This window comes from Oryctolagus cuniculus, chromosome 12 (assembly GCF_964237555.1).
Source record: "Oryctolagus cuniculus chromosome 12, mOryCun1.1, whole genome shotgun sequence".
Classification (NCBI taxonomy): Eukaryota; Metazoa; Chordata; class Mammalia; order Lagomorpha; family Leporidae; genus Oryctolagus; species Oryctolagus cuniculus.
The window spans coordinates 68,121,215-68,141,042 of record NC_091443.1 but is presented as its reverse complement, the minus strand read 5'-3'; the positions used below and the strand labels follow the sequence as shown (position 1 = coordinate 68,141,042).

Genomic DNA, 19,828 nt, shown 5'->3' with positions numbered 1-19,828 from the left:
TCAATCTGAGTACCACAGACAGAAAACTAACCGAGATCACTTAGGCTGTATCTCCTAGTTCTTCCTACTCTGTGTCATTTACTGTCAAGTCAAGGGCAGTATCTTCATTGTATGTCGTGTGATTTCCCCTTTTAAGATATTCTGATAAAACATCAGATCTTTTTTTTTTTTCCGCAACGTTTAAAATAGTAGATGGGTCTAAAATCATAGAATTTTACAGCATGAAGAAGCCTTACTGAACAGATGATCCCCTACTTTTTCACACTTAAGGATTCTGACAGCCCAGAGAAGTTAAATACCACTGGTTTAAATGGTCTCTTATATAATTTCCTTTTGTATTTTATAGCCAAGAGACTCACAGAATTAAATACTACCAACTAACACAAAGGGTTTATTATTATTATCATCATCATCATTATTATAAAAAGAATCTGAAATGAACCAGAGGGCTCCCCCAGAGTTTTATGAACTTGATTTCCATTTTTTAATTATTGCCAAAAAACCACATTCTCACTATAATATATATTCTTAGTTTAGAGATTATTTTCAGTCATGTTACTGCATGGTCATCCTCTAGTATCTGTGGGAGATTAGTTCCCAGATTCTTGCAGACAACAAAATCCAAGTCCCTTATGTAAAATGGTTGTGGTGTTATTTCCATATAATCTACACAATGCTCCCATATCCTTTAAGTGATCTTTAGATTACATATAATATCTAATATAATGTAAATGATATGCAAATAGTTGTCATTCTTTAGAGAATAATGGCAAGGGGAAAAAGTGCATATTCAGCACAAATGCAGACTTTTCTCTGAATATTTTCGATCCATGGTTGAATTGGTGGTTGCAATGCATGGATGGAGGGTCAACTACAATTGCTAACTTCTCTTAGTGACGGTTTACAAAGGGAGATCATTCTCCTTTGTTGTCTCTTAATGAACACAATGAGAGAAGAAGTTATATACTTTTACTACCTCATTTCGTACCACTCCTCTCCAGTGCTTATTTCAGCCATACTGGTTTTTCACTTCCCAGAAATCACAAAGTTCTTTACTCCATTTAAGGCTTTCAATTCTGACTAGTCCTATCTTGGTGGCTTTCAAACTTTTTTTTTTAACTTCTCTATAGTAAGAAATGCATTTAACAATGTGACTCATGTAGGCATGCATACATACCTATATAAGCACATATACATGTGTTTAAATATATATACATATACTTGAAACAAGTTTTATTTCATGTGATATATTCTAATTTTTTTTAGTTGTATCCCTGCCCACTAAATTGACTTTTTGGTCCACTTACAGTAAGTCAGGGCCTGTAATTTGAAAAATGCCACGTGAACTGGCTTCTCCCAGAACTTCTCTTGGCTTGTTTGTCATTCATGTCTCATCTTGAAAGACACTTCTGAGAGATCTTACTAAAGTAAATCTCTCTCTTCCCCTTCTCCCTCCCAAATTTTCAAAACCGTTACTATCTGAGATAAGCTCATTAATTTGCTTGTTAAATATCTGTCTTCCACTGAGAAACAGACTGAAGTCCTAGCACCTAGAACAGTGACTGGTACAAAGTTGGCAATAAATTTTTGTTGAATTAATCGACTTCTATTCTGTTAGAGAATTATAAATGCTTAAACTATAAATAAAAGATGGGAGAGAAGATGTGGCCAGATGAGGCACAGTCTCAATAGACTGAAGATTTAATGTCTCGCCCAAATTCATGCAATTAGAATGTTGAATCATTCAGACAGTGATTTTATGTTTGTATTTAATATGCGAGATAAAGTAACATTAATCAGAATGTTCCTCCTTAAAATTAACTTCGAGTTTATTCATCCTAAGAATCATTAAGGTATAAATGTCCTAACTTCTTAGTTCTGAAATCTCTTATTTGGAAAATGTTGTTTTGTGAAAGCCACAGTAAGTATTTCCTTTCAAATACTGACTTTATTTTCAAATATGAAAATCTTTTGTTAAATAATAGAGATGACAGTATTTGGTAAAGGTATTAGTATTATTCAGAATGTTTTATAGAATTGTATGTTAAAGAGCATCTATTGTATATTCAAAACACTTAGAAATAAAGCATCTAAGGAAGTATAGATTAATAAAAATGAAATAATTTAAAGATCTGAAAGACGACACTTGGATTTGAATATTGGGTTTGCCACTAACTTGTTCTGAGACCTTGAACAAGGTCTATTTTTCTCTTCATTCTGTTCAGCACGTATTTTTAAGTGCTTCCTCTATGCCAGACACTGTACTTCAGGTTCTGGAGATATAACAGAGAAAAGAACTGTTATGATCCCTATTATCTGAAGTATTTAATCAAACAGGAGATAGACCTTAACAAGCAAACTTGAATAAATTTAAAATTTTGATTGTCTTAAGTGCCCTGAAGAAGAAAAAGAAGAAAGAACTGTAAGACATAGTAGCCCAATTGCTTCTCAGCCTTTTGGCTAAGATCAAGTGTAAGACATAGTAGCCTATGGGGTTAAGTTTATGCATGAGCCAGGTACATTTAAATCAAAAAAGAATAGTTGGAGTTACTCAAGCAAAGAGAGTAAGGGAGGAGTTTCCAGGCAAAGAGAACAGCACGTACAAAGATCCTAAATCCTTTACTTCTTCAAAAATGATCTTAACAGGCAGTTAGTGTGGCTGGAATGTAGTAAATATGAGGGAAAAAGGCTGGAGGACCAGATCGGGCAGATCCTAATAGGCCATGTTAAATGGGTGTATTTTTATTCTAAGTGCAGTGGGAAGCCAATGAAGAGTTTTATTTATTTTCATTTTTATTTAAAAGGCAGAGAGACAGATGGAGAGAGATCTTATATTTGCTGTTTAACTCCCTGAATGCTTTCAATAGGCAGTGCTGGGGCAAGTCTAAGCCAATAGCCACAAACTACATCAAGGTTCCTCATGTGAATATCAGAGACTCAAGTATTGAACCATCATCTGCTGTCACCCAGAGTGCACATTAGCAGGAAGTTGAATCAAAAGTAGAGTAGCCCGAGTTGAACCAGGTACTCTGATAATCTCAAGCAGCAACTTAGCTCCTGCACCAAACACCTATCCCCAGTGAAGATCTTCTAAACAGGAGAGTGACATGATGGTATTTACCTTTTTAAAGGATTACTCTGGCTGTTAAGTGGAAAATGGATTGAAGGGTACAAGAATGGGCACAAGTAAACTATTGCAGAGATTCAGAGAAAAAACATTTATAGCAGGGACTAGAGTGGCTGGAAATGTACCGATTGAGAAACATTCTAGAGAGAACATGAACAAAATTGACTGATAGTTTTAATGTGGTGCTTAGGAGAAAGCATGTCAGGAATGATTTCTCATCTAAGCACCTGAGTCTAGAAGTGTGTCTTTTATAAATCCAGGAGAGAATACAGAGCAGGATTTGGGCGTGGGCTTGGGAGTTGTTTTAGACTTGTTAATTTTCATATGTATATGAAATAGCCAGGTAGAGATGTCTAGTGGGCAGGATGTCTGTAGTTCAGAAGAGACGTCAAGGTAGAGAGAGGTGACTGTATGTAAAGTCAAAGGAATAGGTAAAATTACCCAGAGTCCCAAATCGTTAAGAGCTCCAACTTTAGAAATCAGGGAGAGGCAAACAGGTGTTCCAAAATCTAAGAAGAGAGAGCATGGTAATCCTTCCTTTTCCATGGCTTCACTTTATGCAGTTTTAGTTACCTGAAGTCATTTGCATTCCAAAAATATTAAATGGAAAATTCCAGAAATAAACAGTTGATAATTTTTAAGCTGTGCACCATTCTGAGTAGCCAGGATGAAATCTTATGCTATCCTATTCTAGTCTGAATGTGTTCTAGAATGTGAACTATACCTTTTTCCAGCATATCTACATAATTTTGTTTATTCTTATAATTGTTGTCTTTTTTAAAAAAATATTCATTTTATTTGAAAGGCAGAATTACAGAGAGAGTGAGATACAGAGAAAGAAATTTTCCATCTGCTGGTTCACTGCCCAAATGGCTGCAACAGCCAGAGCTGGGCCAGACCAAAGCCAAGAGCCAGAAGCTGCTTCTGGCTCTCCCACATGGGTGCAAGGGCCCAAGTACTTGGGCCATCTTCCGCTGCTTTATCAGGTGCATTAGCAGGGAGCTGGATCAGAAGTGAAGCAGCCGGGACTTGAAACAATAGCCATATGGGATGCTGCAGCTGCAGGTGGCAACTTATTATGCTAAGCCACAGCACTGGCCCCTAATTGTTGTCTTTCATTATTAGCTGTTATTGTTCATCTCTTTGTATACTTAATTCATAAATTGAACTTTATCATAGGTATGTATTTATAGGAAAAAACACAGGGTTTGGTACTACTTATGGATTCAGGCATCCATGAGGGGTCTTGGACTGTATTTCCCTTGCATAAGGGGTGACTACTATATTTCAAAATGGAAATAAATAGATTGAATCTGTTGAAAGATATAATCAGGTGATATCTAAAATCTCCTAAGATTTAGTCTCAGATTTATCTACTTAACATCTGCATTTTATTGGAAATAAAAACACTTGAAGAATACAGAAATCCAGATAAAGATGGCAAATTGGACTCATGCATGTAACTGCATCCTTCTAAAGCCTCTTTCAAACAATAATGAAGAAGTTTTTAAAAAATTTATAAATCCACATATATGGGTAAAACTGGGCAAGAAAAAATACACAAAAACTTTGCAAGCTGGAAAAGAAACATATAAATCAGTAACTGACTAATAAACCCAGGAAAGTGGAAAGCTAAGAACCAACTTAGTTTAGATCGTTAGAGTAGTTCTTAAGCTTCACTGTGCATCAGAATGACCTAAAGAACTTGTTAAACACAAATTGCTAGACCTCATCTCCAGAGTTTCTAATTAAGTAGATCTGGGATAAGGCCTGTGAATTTACATTTCGGCAAAGATCCTAGGAGAAACTAATGATGCTGATCCAGGGACCACACTTGAGAGCTACTGTACTAGAGAATCCTAAATTGGCCCAGAATTGGTTGTTCCAGATACCTCTGGAAGTGTGGGTGAAGAAGAAGGCTAAAATAAAGAAAGCTAGCTAAAACCTCTTTAAAAGAACCAGTTATTACAGAATAAAAGTATAATGAGTATCTTCAGAGATAAGAGAAGATCATCTCTCCATGAAACAATGGGCTGCATTAAATGCCCACTTAACATATCCAAGTGCCTGGGTTCAGGTCAAGGCTACCTCACTTCCAGTCCAGCTTCCTGCCAGCGTGCACCTTGGGAGGCAGCAGATGATGCCTAATGCACTTGGGTCTCTGCCATCCATGTGAGATATCCATCTGAGTTCTGGGCTTCTGGCTTCAGCCCGACCCAGCCCTGGCTGTTGTGGTCATTTAGAGATTGAACTAGTAGATAGAAGATATATTCTCTCTCTCTCTCCCTTACAAATAAAATGAAAATAAAGTTTTAGGAAAAAAGACTGTTTGCAAAAAAATTAGGGGGTAAGAGATTTTGAACGCTAAAAACAATCCCTGGCCGGCGCCGCGGCTCAGTAGGCTAATCCTCCACCTGTGGCACCAGCACACCAGGTTCTAGTCCTGGTCGGGGCGCCAGATTCTGTCCTGGTTGCCCCTCTTCCAGGCCAGCTCTCTGCTGTGGCCCGGGAGTGCAGTGGAGGATGGCCCAAGTGCTTGGGCCCTGCACCCCACGGGAGACCAGGAGAAGCACCTGGCTCCTGCCTTCGGAGCCACGTGGTGCAGCGGCCACTGGAGGGTGAACCAACGGCAAAGGAAGACCTTTCTCTCTGTCTCTCTCGCTGTCCACTCTGCCTGTCAAAAAAAAAAAAAAAAACATAATCCCACATGATAAAACATTTTTGTAAACTCAATAGAAAAGTCATAAAATGAATTTATTTAGGCAACCTCTTAGAGGAACGCAAAAAGACAAAGATAATAGAAGAGGCAAGAAATATAATCTGAATTCCAAATGCAGTAGTTCCTCCTTGTCCACAGGATCTGCATGAAAACATAGATAGTACTGGACATTATACATTTTGTCTTGCTGTGTTTTCTATTGCTATAATTGAATACCACAGACTAATTTATAAAGATTTATTTGACTCAAAGTTCTAAAGGTTGAGAAGTTCAAGATCCAGTGGTCACATTTGGTGAGATTCTTCTTGCTGGTATGGACTCTTCAGAGTTCCAGGGTGACACAAGGCTTCACTTGGTAAGACAGAGCATCCTCCCTCAATCACTTATAAAGTCACAGCCCCATTGGATTGTGGAGCCACCATTATGGCCTCATTCAGCCTTAATTACTTCCCAAAGGTCCCACCTCCAAATACCATAGTTGAGTTAAGGTCCCCCCCACTTTTTTATTTAAAGATTTATTTTTTATTTATTTGAAAGGCACAGCTACAGAGAGAGAGAGAAAGCTTCCATCTGCTGGTTCACTCCTCAAATGGCTGCAATGGCTCGGGGCTGGGCCACACAGAAGCCAGGAGCCAGAAGCTTCTTCTGGGTCTCCCATGTGGGTGCCAAGGCCCAAGCACTTGGGCCATCTTCCACTGCTTTCCCAGGCACATTAGCAAGAAGTACATCAGAAATGGAGCAGCCAGGACTTGAGCCAGTGCCCATATGGGGTGCCAGCACTGCAGGCAGCAGTGTTAACCAGCTACACCACAGCGCCAACTCCTGCATTAAGTTTTCATCCTCTTAATACCTCTTAATGTTTATTAAATTTCAACATGAGTTTTTGGTGAGAACATTCAAACCATAGCACATACACACACACACACACACACACTCCTTGAGCATGTGTTTCCGAGGGTACCCTCCCAATGATGTAACCAGTTTTCACTAGAACCTACCGTTTAAAAATTCTACCACCTCTGAGTCGTTGGGGGACAAACCACATACAAACCGTATCATGTATATTTCCAGATTAAAAGAGTCAACAAAAACCCAGCAAAATGAGTGAAGATAAACCCACACATTGTCACCTACCACCTCAAGGCAGCTGCAGTGCTAAGTACCTGTCTCTCATTGTTTTTGACAAGCATGGGAAGGTGGGGGCTGTTCTCACAGGGCAAGCTCCAAGTGCCAGCTGAGGTTAAAAACAGAAAGTCTTAAACAGCCAGTCTTTCAGGGAACAGGTCGAAAATGACAATTCTTTGGGAATGGAGCATTGAAGGAGCTCCAAGCCCGTTCTTCGAGTGGCTGCCAAACTGAGATTTGCACTATGATTGGAGTCTGTTGGTTTTTAAGGCTGTCACGGAGATGGGGAATGGGTATAGAGTGAGTAAAAACATCACAAAGCTACCTGTTATGACCCAGATTCAGCAATTTTTCTTGAATAGATGTTAACATGTATAAGCCAGAATCCTTAAAAGCTGGTCTTGACATTTTTTGTTCATGTTCTCATGAAGGAGAACACTAAAAACATGTGTTCATGTTTTATGAAGGAAACGATCTTCAGAGGTCCTTACTCTATTTTCAGTGACGTTATGGACATGTGACTTTTTTTTTTTTTTTTAAGATTTATTTGTTTACTTGAGAGGCAGAGTTACAGACAGAAGGAAGGACAGTGAGAGAAGTTTTCCATCTGCTGGTTCATTCCCCAAATGTCAGCAGCAATCAGGAGCCAGGAGCTTCTTCCGGGCCTCGCTTGCAGGTGCCCTCTTCTGCTTTCCTGGGCCATCAGCAGGGAGCTGGATTGGAGGCGAAACACAGGCACCCACATGGGATGCCGGCAGCACAGGCAGATGCTTAACCTATACACCACAGCGCTGGCCCCATGACTTTTTAAATTTAGGCTAGTTAACACTAGGTTAATCAACTCAATTCCTTAGTTTCACTCACTATTTTCAAATGTTTAAGTCACATATGACTAGTGGCTATTCTATTGAACAACATGTATCTAGGTCATTTCAGAAAGTTCTATTGAGCCATGCTGCTTTAAGGTATTCTCATTTTTATAGATGAGTGAACTAAGCCTCAAAAAGGTTAAATAACCTCAAAATTCCAGATCTCATGTCATTAACCATCAGCCTGTTTTTTTTTTTATCAATGCTCTCCAGTTTTTTCATCTCAAGAAATGTGTAGAAAATGTTAGTTTATAGAGCACACTGGAGTAAATGGATTCGACTGCAAGATCATCAGCCCTAGGTTCCTAACAGCTATGGGTTCTTCATATCCAGCCCAAGAATGAGGGGGATCCACAGCTCAGCACACTTATCTGATCATGAAATTCTGTCATAGATTACAGCAATCACTCCTGATATGTGGTTCCAAGACCAGAAGCATCAGCCTCACCTGAGAACATGTTAGGAATGTAAATTCTCAAGCCGCATCCCAGACCTGCTGAATCATAAATTTTGAGAGTGGAGTCAAGCAGTCTGTAATTTAACAGACTCTCCTGGTGATATGGTAGAAGTTTTGGGTACTACTGTATTTTAGTATTAAAAGCTTATTTAAAGAGTAGTACCAGTAAAATCAATTGTCCATAATGGGACAGTAACACATATATAAAATGTATGAAAAATATAAATATATATATGTGTGTGTGTGTGTAAATATACAATGCCTAGAAAACCAATACTAAACATTCTATTCTATATATCGCTTTATATCTTTGTATTTGGAGACATCATTATCCATATCCAAGTGAATCAATTAATTTTTATCTTGTGTCAAACTGATGTACATTTTGTAGAGTTCATCAGTTTAATTTTATTTCTAAAACCTCTCAAACAAGTGAACACACACCTTTTCTACAGCTTTATTGTAATATGTAGATATTATGACTATTAATTCACTAATGCAATAAGTAGTTTAAGCATAAGCCACCGCTTTTCTCTTATGTGTTTATCCCCACTTTAGTGGTTCAACCCTTTTTATAAAGGCCATTGACACTTTGCAGAATCTGTTAATAGAAATAGATTATCTTCACCAGAAAAATATACAGCCAGCCTTCCATGGATTCCACTAACTGTGGATCGAAAATATTCAGAAGGACAATTGCATCTATACTGAACATGTAGACTTCATTCTTATCACTACGTACACAATACAGTATAACAACAATTTACATAGAATTTGCACATTATTTTGGGTATTGTAAGTAATCTAGTGAGAGAACATGCATAATGTTGTATACAAATGATATACCATCTTATGTAATGGACTTGAGCCATCTGCAGATTTTGGTATCCAAGGGTAGCACTTGGGCCTGCAAGAAATCCCCTGTAAAGTCTGAGGGATGACTGTACACATACCTAATATTTTGTGTAAAATGTCAGAATACCTTGATTTAATTGTAACAGGAAAAAGATATAGTTAGAGTTCATATTTTGTAGAATGTAATGTATTTCTGGTTTGATTGCTTATGTTTAATTTTTAAATTAATTTCTTTCTTTTTCCCTCCCGCCCTAACCCTAAGGTGGATACATTGCAAATAGCCTAGCAATCATGACAGATGCACTTCATATGTTAACTGACCTAAGTGCCATCATACTCACCCTGCTTGCTTTGTGGCTGTCTTCAAAATCACCAACCAAAAGATTCACCTTTGGATTTCATCGTTTAGGTAGGTATTTGGGATTTCCTTTAGTTTATAAAGTTTATAAAACCACAATGAACTATAATCCTGATTAACTAAAATCTTTCCAGTAACAGCTTGTTTGAATAAAGCGAATGAAAAGAGTAACAGTGGGGCCTGTGCATATTGGGTAAAGTTGCCACCTTTGGTACCAGCATCCCATATGGGCGCCAGCTCTCTTCTGTGGCCTCAGAAAGTAGTAGAAGATGGCCCAAGTGCTTGGGCCCCTGCACCTGCATGGGAGGCCCGGAGAAAGCTCCTGGCTCCTGGCTTCAGATTGGCCCAGCTCCAGCCGTTGTGGTCATTTGGGGAGTGAACCAGTGGATGGAAGACCTCTCTCTCTCTCTGCTTCTACTTTACTGTATCTCTGCCTTTCAGATAAATAAATAAATCTTTTTAAAAATTGCTAAAAAAAAAAAAAAGAAAGAAAAGAAAAGAACAAGATTTTTTCACAGTCTTCCAGGGCGCATTCAGTCCAGTCAGCTGAAACAGTTTATATATATATAATTATATGGCAATTATTAATCGTCCAATGTAGTTCCCTATGTCCTGAAGATGTCATCAGAAAAAACTTTATTTTCAGTAAACTGAACCAAGAAAAACCATATGGGTTTAACTCATTAAGGAGCATTTCTTTGGCCTTTAAAATATTATTTACTTACTTGAAAAGTAGAGTTATGGTGGGGAGAAGGGGGCGGGAGAGAGAGAGAAGTGATCTTCCATCTGCTGGTTCACTCCCCAAATGGCTGCAACAAAGCCAGGAGCCAGAAGCTTCATCTGGATCTCCCACATGGGTGACAAGTGCCCAAGCACTTGGACCATCTTCTGCTGCTTTTCCAGGCACAGTAGCAGGGAGCTGGATCAAAAGTAGAGCAGCTAGGACACGAAGCAGCACCCATATGGGATGCCAGCATCATAGACAGCAGCTTAACCCATTGTCCCACATGCCAGCCTCTAGCTTCTGCCTCTCACTTCAGGTATTTCAACGTAAGTATCTAAAGCATAGCTTTTATGCGTTTTTTTTGACAGGCAGAGTGGACAGTGAGAGAGAGAGACAGAGAGAAAGGTCTTCCTTTTGCCGTTGGTTCACCCTCCAATGGCCGCCGCGGCCGGCGCGCTGCGGCCGGCGCACCGCGCTGATCCGATGGCAGGAGCCAGGAGCCAGGTGCTTTTCCTGGTCTCCCATGGGGTGCAGGGCCCAAGCACCTGGGGCCATCCTCCACTGCACTCCCTGGCCACAGCAGAGAGCTGGCCTGGAAGAGGGGCAACCGGGACAGAATCCGGCGCCCCAACCGGGACTAGAACCCGGTGTGCCGGCGCCGCAAGGCGGAGGATTAGCCTAGTGAGCCGCGGCGCCGGCCACGTTATTATAATATGTACAAATACACTGTGACACTGTGTGACTGACCTTCATTGCAGCCATTATATCAACAACATTCTGTAAATGTACATATATATTACATGCCTGTTTTAACCAGCTATTAATGTTTAATTAGAAAGGTTAAAATCATACATTGTTACATACATATCTCTGCTTACTATGTTCCTAAGATGTTTAATTTTTTGATTTGTTTTGAAAATATGTATAAAACAATCACCTGAGCTATTATATGGAGTGCCATATGACCAAATGTCATTTGCATAGAACCCAAAAACGAACATTTAGTTGGTATTTAGCAAAACCTGTCTCAGAGAATCAGAGTTAACATCTGGTAGTCTTTTTTTTTTTTTTTTAAGATTTATTTATTTATTTTAAAGTCTGAGTTACACAGAGAGAAAAGGAGAGGCAGAGAGAGAGAGGGAAAGAGAGAGAGAGGTCTTCCATCCGCTGGTTCATTCCCCAGTTGACCGCAATGGCTGGAGCTGTGCTGATCCAAAGCCAGGAGCCAGGCGCTTCTTCCAGGTCTCCCACATGGGTGCAGGGGCCCAAGCACTTGGGCCATCTTCTACTGCTTTCCCAGGCCATAGCAGAGAGCTGGATCAGAAGAGGAGCAGCTGGGACTCAAACCAGCACCCATATGGGATGCCGGCACTGCAGGCGGTGGCTTTACCTGCTATGCTGCAACATCTGGTAGTCTTATTTTGTGTGAATATTGACACTTGGCCAATATATCAATCAGTTCCTGTTCTTTGTTACTTTTTAGCCTAAGCTTAACTCAGCTTCTAGGTCTTATTTCTTCACTGGGTCTTCTTGTGTAAAACTTGACATTGTACCTAAATGGTGATGTTCCAGGTCTGTCCAGGTCATCAGATAGGGAGTTAACTGGCATCTCGCTCCCTCAGCACTCTCAACTACCACACAAGAAAGTGAAAGCCCTATGCGAGGTTGTCCCATTGTTTGTTAAGCTACTGTGTAATCCCTTGGATGTGTTCCTAAAAGAAACTCCACTGGTTTCCAACACAGCATACAGTCATTTGTTTACTAGTTGCCTTGGTGTTGTTAAACAACTTCAAAATTACTTTCAGATGTTATTTTTTTGTGATTTAAATGCCTACAGTTTAAGATTTGAAATGTAAGCATATCATGTATTAGGCAATTTTTAACTTCTAGCGCTGCTTGAGGAAGTGCATTTCATTGAGTCCTATGGTTCTTAACATCTTTTAGGGTTTTTTTTAAAAGATTTATTTATATATTTAAAAGGCAGAGTTTCAGAGAGGCAGAGGCAGAGACAGAGATCTTCTATCTGCTGATTTACTCCCCAAATGGCCTCAGCAGCCAGGGCTGAGCAAGACCAAAGCCAGCAGCCAGGAGCTTCTTCTTGGTCTCCCACATGGGTGACAGGGGTCCAGGGGCTTGGGCCATCTTCCGTTGCTTTCCCAGGCACTTTAGCAGGGAGCTGAATCAAAAGTGGAGTAGCTGGGACTTGAACCAGCACCAGTACGGGATGCTGACACTGCAGACGGCATTTTTACCCACTACACCACAGCACCATAACCCTCTTCTAGGTTATCTACTACTTGGGGGCTGGTGCTGTCACGTAATAGGCTAGCCTCCATCTGCAGCACCAGCATCCCATATACCATATGGGTGCCAGTTTGAGTTCTGGCTGCTCCACTTCTGATTCAGCTCCCTGCTAATAGCCTGGGAAAGCAGTGGAAGATCGCCCAAGTGCTTGGGCCCCTGCATCCACGTGGGGGCCCCAGAAGCTCCTGGACCTGGCTCCTGGCTCCTGGCTTTGGATTGGCCCAGCTCCAGCCATTACAGCCATTTGAGGAATAAACCAGAGGATAGATGACCTCTCTCTCCGTCTCTCCTCTCTGTTTGTAACGCTGCCTCTCAAATAAATAAATAAATAAATCTTTAAAACATAATAAAAATAAAAATAAAATAAACCATTTGGAATTCTAATGAAAACAGTAAAACTCTCCCCCAGAAACATGTAATAATGGAACATGGAAGGTGTTATACTTAAAAGTATAGTAAGTTAAGAACCTATAATCATCAAAACTCTATTGAATATCAAAGAAGTACTCATTGTATTTTCTACATGTCACTTTGTTTCTTCAAAAATAACAAGCCTGGTATAAAGATGAGAAAAAAATAGAACTTATATTGTTGTGTCTTTGGGAAGTTTCTTTAGAAAGTCAGATCTTTCTTTCCCTTTCCTTACAATTACTAAGTTCCAAAATGGTGGACTAGATATTAGTGTTTGGCTCCTGTTTCTCTGAGAGTCCATTAAAATGATCAGACGAGATTGGGCACGTTCAGGATGGTATGGCCGTAGACAAGAGTCCATTAAAATGAAAACATAGAAGTACGAAAACAACAAAAGAACCAGTTGATTGGGTCACCAATAAACAAGAAAATTCTAGAAGTTGGAAAGTGGATAGGAATGGGTTTAAGGAGGAAGGAAGCCAAGAAACTACAGCCTAGAGTATACTCTGAACAGTGAATTGGACCAGCCCAACAGTTCACCAAAGAAAGCTCAGGCAGTGAGATGAGCAGAGTGAGAACTGGGACTGAAAACAGCAAAGCTGAGTGGAATCATGATAGAAAACTGCTTCCTGGTTTTGCTATGCCCTTACCTGCCTTCTCACCTCCACTTCCATTCAAGCAGGCTACATTTTCTTCCACGGAAAACACAGATATTCTTCTAGAAACAAATTGAACAAAATGGGGAAAACCAATACATCTAGTGTGGATGTCGATGCTTTAAAATAAGTCTTTTTCCTCCTGGAATGTAGGATTCTGCAGTCTAAGAGCCTGGTTTCCCTTCTGCTCACATTAATGCTTTTGTTCTTCTCTGCCACGCCCTACATCCCTTATTGGTAACCCTTTTAGTACACTTCTGGTCTATCCTTTCAACATATCCTTTTTTGCAAAAGAAAGTTTCTTTTTTTCTTTTCTTTTTTGTTGTTGTTGTTGTTGTTGTTTGTTTAATTTTTCCATTTATTTGAAAGGCAGAGTTACAGAGAGAGAGAGCAGTCTTCCATTCACTGGCCCACTCCCCACATGGCTGCAATAGTCCAAAGCTGCGCCTATCCGAAGCCAGGTGCCAGGAGCTTCCTCTGGATCTACCATGTGGGTATAGGAGCCTGGCCATCCTCTACTGCCTTCCCAGACCATAGCAGAGAGCTGGGTCAAAAGTGAAGCAGTGGGGCTGACACTGTGGCGTAGTGGTAAAGCCGCCGCCTGCATTGCTGGCATCCCATATGGGCACCAGTTCAAGATCCGGCTGCTCCACTTCCAATCCAGCTCTCTGCTATGGACTAGGAAACCGGTAGAAGATGGTCGAAGTCCTTGGGCCCCTGCACCTATGTGGGAGAACCAGAAGAAGCTCCTGGTTCCTGGCTTCAGATCAGCACAGCTCCGGTCGTTGCATCCATGTGGGGAATGAACCAGCGGATGGAAGACCCCTCTCTCTCCCTCTCTCTTTCTCTCTGCCTCTCTTCTCTCTGTGTAACTGTGACTTTCAAGTAAAATAAATAAATCTTAAAAAAAAAAAAAAAAGTGGAGCAGCCAGGACTCGAACTGGTGCCCACATGGGATGCCGGCACTGGAGGCAGTGACTTCACCCACTATGCCACAGCGCCAGCCCCAAAAGGCAGTTTCTTTATCTTTCTGCCCTGTGAACGTACAACCAGGAATGTTCCTGAATATGAGGACAGCCAACAAAATGAAAGAAAATGACCAAAACTGATGTAACAAAAATTTCCCTAAAGAAAGAGGTGACTTAAAAGAACAAAAGAGTAGTTTTTAAATTATAAATATATACAGAATAATAAAACAGTAAAATATTTTGAAAAAAAAAACATAGAAGAAAAAACTCTTGTGGCACAGTGGGTTAATCTACCTCTTGAAATGTCTTTTATATAATATATAATGAAGAATTATAATGAAATAACTCGATTTATCTGTTTATGAGTTTGGGTTTAAAGTAGGGTTTACATCTGAATGATAACCAGATAGTAGTAGCATAGTGTAAGTTTATCCTTTTTTTTTTTTTTTTTTTAGACAGGCAGAGTTAGACAGTGAGACAGAGAGACAGAGAGGAAGGTCTTCTTTTTCCATTGGTTCACCCCCCGAAATGGCCACTACGGCCGGCGCGCTGCACCGATCTGAAGCCAGGAGCCAGGTGCTTCCTCCTGGTCTCCCATGCGGGTGCAGGGCCCAAGCACTTGGGCCATCCTCCACTGCCTTCCTGGGCCACAGTAGAGAGCTGGACTGGAAGAGGAGCAACTGGGAGAGAATCCAGCGCCCCAACCGGGACTAGAACCTGGGATGCCAGCGCCGCAGGCAGAGGATTAGCCAAGTGAGCCGCGGCACTGGCCTATCTTTTTTTAAAAAAATATTTATTTATTTAAGAGGTAGAACTACACGCAGAGAAAGAGAAAGAAAGGTCTTCCATGCACTGGTTCACTCTCCAAATGGCCTCAACAGCTGGAGCTGAGCCAATCTGGAGCCAGGAGCTTCTTCTGGTCTCCCACGTAGGTGCGCGGCCCCAAGCATTTGGGCAATCTTCTACTGCTTTCCCAAGCCATTACAGAGTGCTGGTTTGGAAGAGGAGTAGCCAGGACAGGAACCTGTGCCCATATAGGATGCCAGCACTTACCAGCAGAAGCTTAGCCCACTGCACCACAGCGCTGGCCTCCCATTGTGTTGTCTTACCACCACAATTTATACCTGCTCAATAGCATTTCTCACATCCTTTATAGCTGTTTTTCTGAAACTGTCTCCTTCTAGACCAGGTGTTAAATAGGGTCAGGAATAGGTAATATTATACTCTGTGTGTCTGTCACCAAATGCCATATAAGAAATTATTAATCAAATTGTTGCATATTCAGGCTGAGTAAATGAGGACTTGAAACCTTGGAACACATAATTCAGGATCACTCATAATTCTCAAGTCATTTTTGTTGCAGCAAATTAAATCAATTTCCAAACTAGAAGTAGACATTTCTGAAATTTTGGAACTAAATATTTGGAAATTAAAAATACTAATCTATACTTTTAAAACCATGGTCATGTTCACAGACTAGGCTATGAAATTTTATTTGATCCTTAACATAGCTATATAATACAATTTGACATATATAGGTCTTCTTGGGTGCAGGAAGAAATATAAACAGGAGTTTCTTCTTATCTCAGTGAGAGACAAGCCATATTTATTTGCTTTGGTACTTAACACTTAGGATCTTTGTGGTCAAAATGTCTTTGGTTCAAATTTGAGATCTAATTGCACTTTTGCAAAGTTAATCTCTCTAAGTAGGAGTTGGTGAGGTTTTTGTTGTTGTTGTCGTTTTCTGTAGAGATGATAATGCTTGTATGGCAAAATTGTGAAAAATAAACAAAGTAAGACAGTGAGGTATATAAAGTGCCTAACATGGTACAAGCACACAGAAACAACCAGCGTTAGTCCTCTTTTTTTTTTTTTGACAGCAGAGTTAGACAGTGAGAGAGACAGAAAGAAAGGTCTTCCTTTTCCATTGGTCCACCCTGGAAATGGCTGCTACAGCCGGCACACTGCGCCTATCCGAAGCTAGGAGCCAGGTGCTTCCGCCTGTGGGTGCAGGGCCCAAGCACTTGGGCCATCCTCCACTGCCCTCTCAGGCCACAGCAGAGAGCTGGACTGGAAGAGAAGCAACTGGGACAGAATCCGGCGCCCCAACCGGGACTAGAACCCAGGGTGCCGGTGCCGCAGGCAGAGGATTAGCCAAGTGAGCCACAGCACCAGCCAAGCGTTAGTCCTTGTCTTCTATGTTCCTCTAGCATCTATCTGCCAGTATGTCATCCTACCAGACTTGACTCTCAAAATGCTCCCTATCTTCCTTTCTCTCCCAGTTGGAACTCTTATTGTCTCAGCTTAACTATCCTCAGCAATGTAGTAGGAGAAAAGTAAGATGACTCACCTGGATGATTAAATCACATTATTAAATATGTGCTTTTTAAATTACAGGTCTTTGGCAACTTTTTTTGGCAATGTAACAGTTCATTTTAGCAAAAATCATTCAGTCAAGGTGAAAGTAAGGTATTTTTAGATTTACAGGATAAACCTGAGTATCTGTCCCAGGAGTCAACTCTGGGTTTTGTTTTGTTTTTTTGTTTATGTGAAAGGCAGAGAGAAACAAGACAGACAGACAACGGAGATCTTCCATCTGCTGGTTTATTCCCCAAATGCCAGCAACAACCAGGGCTGGGCCAAGACAAAGCCAAGAGCTGGGAATTCAATCCAGGTCTCCTGCACGAGTAGAGTAGCAAGGACCCAAGTACTTGCTGCGGCCCAGAGTACCCAATAGCAAAATTTGGAGTTGGAATTAAAGCCAGGACTCCAAACCAGGCACTCTGACAAGGGACGCAGGCATCCCAAGCAGCATACTAACTGTACCAGCATCCACCCTTCAATTCTGTTTTGCCACTACTTTTTTTTTCCCCTTCACATAGACTCACAGATAGTGTAAAATCAGCTTGGTTTTTACTTTTCTTTCCATCTTTATTATTTTACATTGAACTACAGTAGGAGCTTACTGTGGCAAGAGGGAGAGCAGAGTAGGAGCCATAGTGAGTTATTTTTAAATGCCTGGATTTATTTGATTGTGGGTATGTCATCTTATTCTGGGAACCAATAGAAGTTAAGGAAACCACACTGTAGGAGCAATCTCACAAGTTCTCAGCAGGAATAGCATTATCTTCCAAAGGGGAAATGCCATTGTAATGTACTTCTTGCCTACTTCCTGCCTTTATCTTCCTTTGGAGATTATTAAAGTAATGATTTTATTTATGTGGCTTTTCTTTATATATCAATGTGATTAAAGATAGTGAAAGGACTATACAAAGCAGAGTTGTTAGTATTTGAAACAAAAAGCAAGATTTGCATTGTAGGAATGCAAATCATCAGCCTGGATTAATGGCAGAGTGTTGGTATAGGAGTCTTTTGTAGCAGTGTGAACTTCTCCTGAGCAGAATTCTGGCACATCCAACTAGATAAAGGGTTGTCTTGGAGTAGGTTATGGTCACAGTGCTAATTCTGTGTAGGTTGTTTTTTAATACCCTGATGCTAAAAGAGCAGAAAGAATTCAGCTAAAAAAAAAAAAATCTTCCCCTAAATGCACAGTAAAAACAAACAAAATATAATCTCTTCTCTCTAGTTAGTGGTTTATTTTAGCAACTTTCTCACTCCACCAAGAGTTATTATGCCTAGTAATTATTCGCATCTTAGTAGAATTAAGTCAGATCACCTAAATATCTATAGGAAAAGAAAAGGTTTCTAGAACCTCTTAGAAATGAGTTTTTGAGGCAGAAAGAAGATGAGGCTAAAGTGGCCCGTATCGGACAGCCAGAAGTCTAATTGAGAGAGGCAGGCGCCTCGGGTGTGGTGTAGCGGGAATGGTAAGAAGGAAGGAGTAGGCATTATTTAGGATAGAAGATGAGAGGATCCACAGATAAACCTTGGGGTTTAGTTCGGCATTCTGGTGGCAACAGTAGACTGCTGAAAATCCTATATGATTCCTTTAGCCTGAGGGCAGAAAGCTCTCTGCGGCTGAGATGAAATACATATGTTGTACTGGTTTGGAAATCCTAGGTAAAGCTTTCCTTTTTCTTCATAGCTTCTATTGGAAAAAGAAAAGAGAAGCAGCATAAAACAAAGCAAAAGGAATGTTATCTCTACTCTCCTTCCCTACTCATCTGTGCAGACCTCTGAAACCTGTCTTTAGATGTTTGCTATATTGTATGTAGTTCTTCAAGGCAATAGAAAGGCAAGTGTTAAGTAACTTAAGTGAAATATACTCATTATTGGCATCATAGCATTAGCAAAATTAACTGTTATGATACACCAGAACATTTATGCAGCAGTTTGGAAACAAATACTATTATGTTTGGGTTGATTGTGTTTTATATGGTTGGAACAAATTGTTATTCATTCACTGACTGGTGTTACCTATTGAATAAATGAACAATAGTAGAGTGTGGGGCCAGGCACTAAATACTGTTAATATATAGGCACAAATATAATGAATAAGATACTGTGACAGAGAATAATGGAGGAGGACTTTAGTGTTTTTCATGTGATCCTTTAAAACTCCTAGTTTTGGGGAACTAGTGTTGTGGTGCCATGTGTTAAGCCTCACCTGCAACACTGGCATCCCATGTGGGTGCCAATTTGAGTCCCAGATGCTCCACTTCCATTCAAGCTCCCTGCTAAAGTACCTGGGAAAGCAGCCTACTATGGCCCAAGTCCTTGGGCCTCTATACCTGTGTGGAAGACCCAGGCTCCTGGCTGTGGACTGGCCCAGCTCTGCAGCCATTTGGGGAATAATTCAGCAGGTGGAAGATTGTCTGTCTGTCTCTCTCTCTCTGCCTTCCAAATAAATAAATAAAGCTTTAAAAACAACAACAACAACCAAAAAGAAAACCCTTAGCTTAGGCAATTTCATATTTTATAATATCATGCAATAAATTTCATATTTTATAATATCAAAGCTTGATTATCATCTGGTTTCTCTGATTTGCATTTTTCTTTTTACTTTTTATTTGTTTCATTTGAGACACAACAAGAGAAAGACAGATAGACATAGAGAATTCCTACCCACTTGTTCACTCCTGAAATGCCCAAATGTCCAGGACTGGGCCAGGCTGAAGCTGGGAACTCAATCCAGATCTCCAACTGGGTGGCAGGAACCCAGTTGCTTGAGCTATCACAGCTGCCTCCCAGGGTCTGCATTAGTAGAAAGCTGGAGTCAGGAGCTAGAGCTGGGTATTGAACCCAGTGTTGCAATGTGGGACCTGGGCATATTAACTCGTTTCTTAACTACTAAG

At 40.5% G+C, this 19,828-nt stretch overlaps 1 protein-coding gene and 1 long non-coding RNA gene across 6 annotated transcripts in view; one reads left to right on the top strand and one right to left on the bottom strand.

Annotated features, from left to right (window-relative positions):
* The window catches only part of SLC30A4 (solute carrier family 30 member 4), a 40,745-nt gene that overhangs the window by 1,301 nt on the left and 19,616 nt on the right, over positions 1 to 19,828 (top strand). For 3 of the 4 annotated variants that reach the window (XR_011380892.1, XM_017348066.3, XM_002717889.5), the window contains exon 3: positions 9,415 to 9,561. Coding sequence is in view for 2 of the 4 variants with exons in the window: in XM_017348066.3 (XP_017203555.1) it covers positions 9,415 to 9,561 (147 nt within the window). In the remaining 2 variants the exon portion in view is untranslated. Of the gene's footprint in view, positions 1 to 9,414; positions 9,562 to 18,618; positions 18,769 to 19,828 lie in introns of all 4 variants that reach the window. The other variant, XR_007910433.2, reaches the window with a different exon arrangement.
* The window catches only part of LOC103351113 (uncharacterized), a 45,203-nt gene continuing 36,666 nt past the window's right edge, over positions 11,292 to 19,828 (bottom strand). Inside the window, exon 3 of one of the 2 annotated variants that reach the window (XR_011380899.1) lies at positions 11,292 to 11,548. This is a non-coding gene — a long non-coding RNA (uncharacterized lncRNA). Of the gene's footprint in view, positions 11,549 to 13,599; positions 13,668 to 19,828 lie in introns of those variants that run through there. The other variant, XR_011380897.1, reaches the window with a different exon arrangement.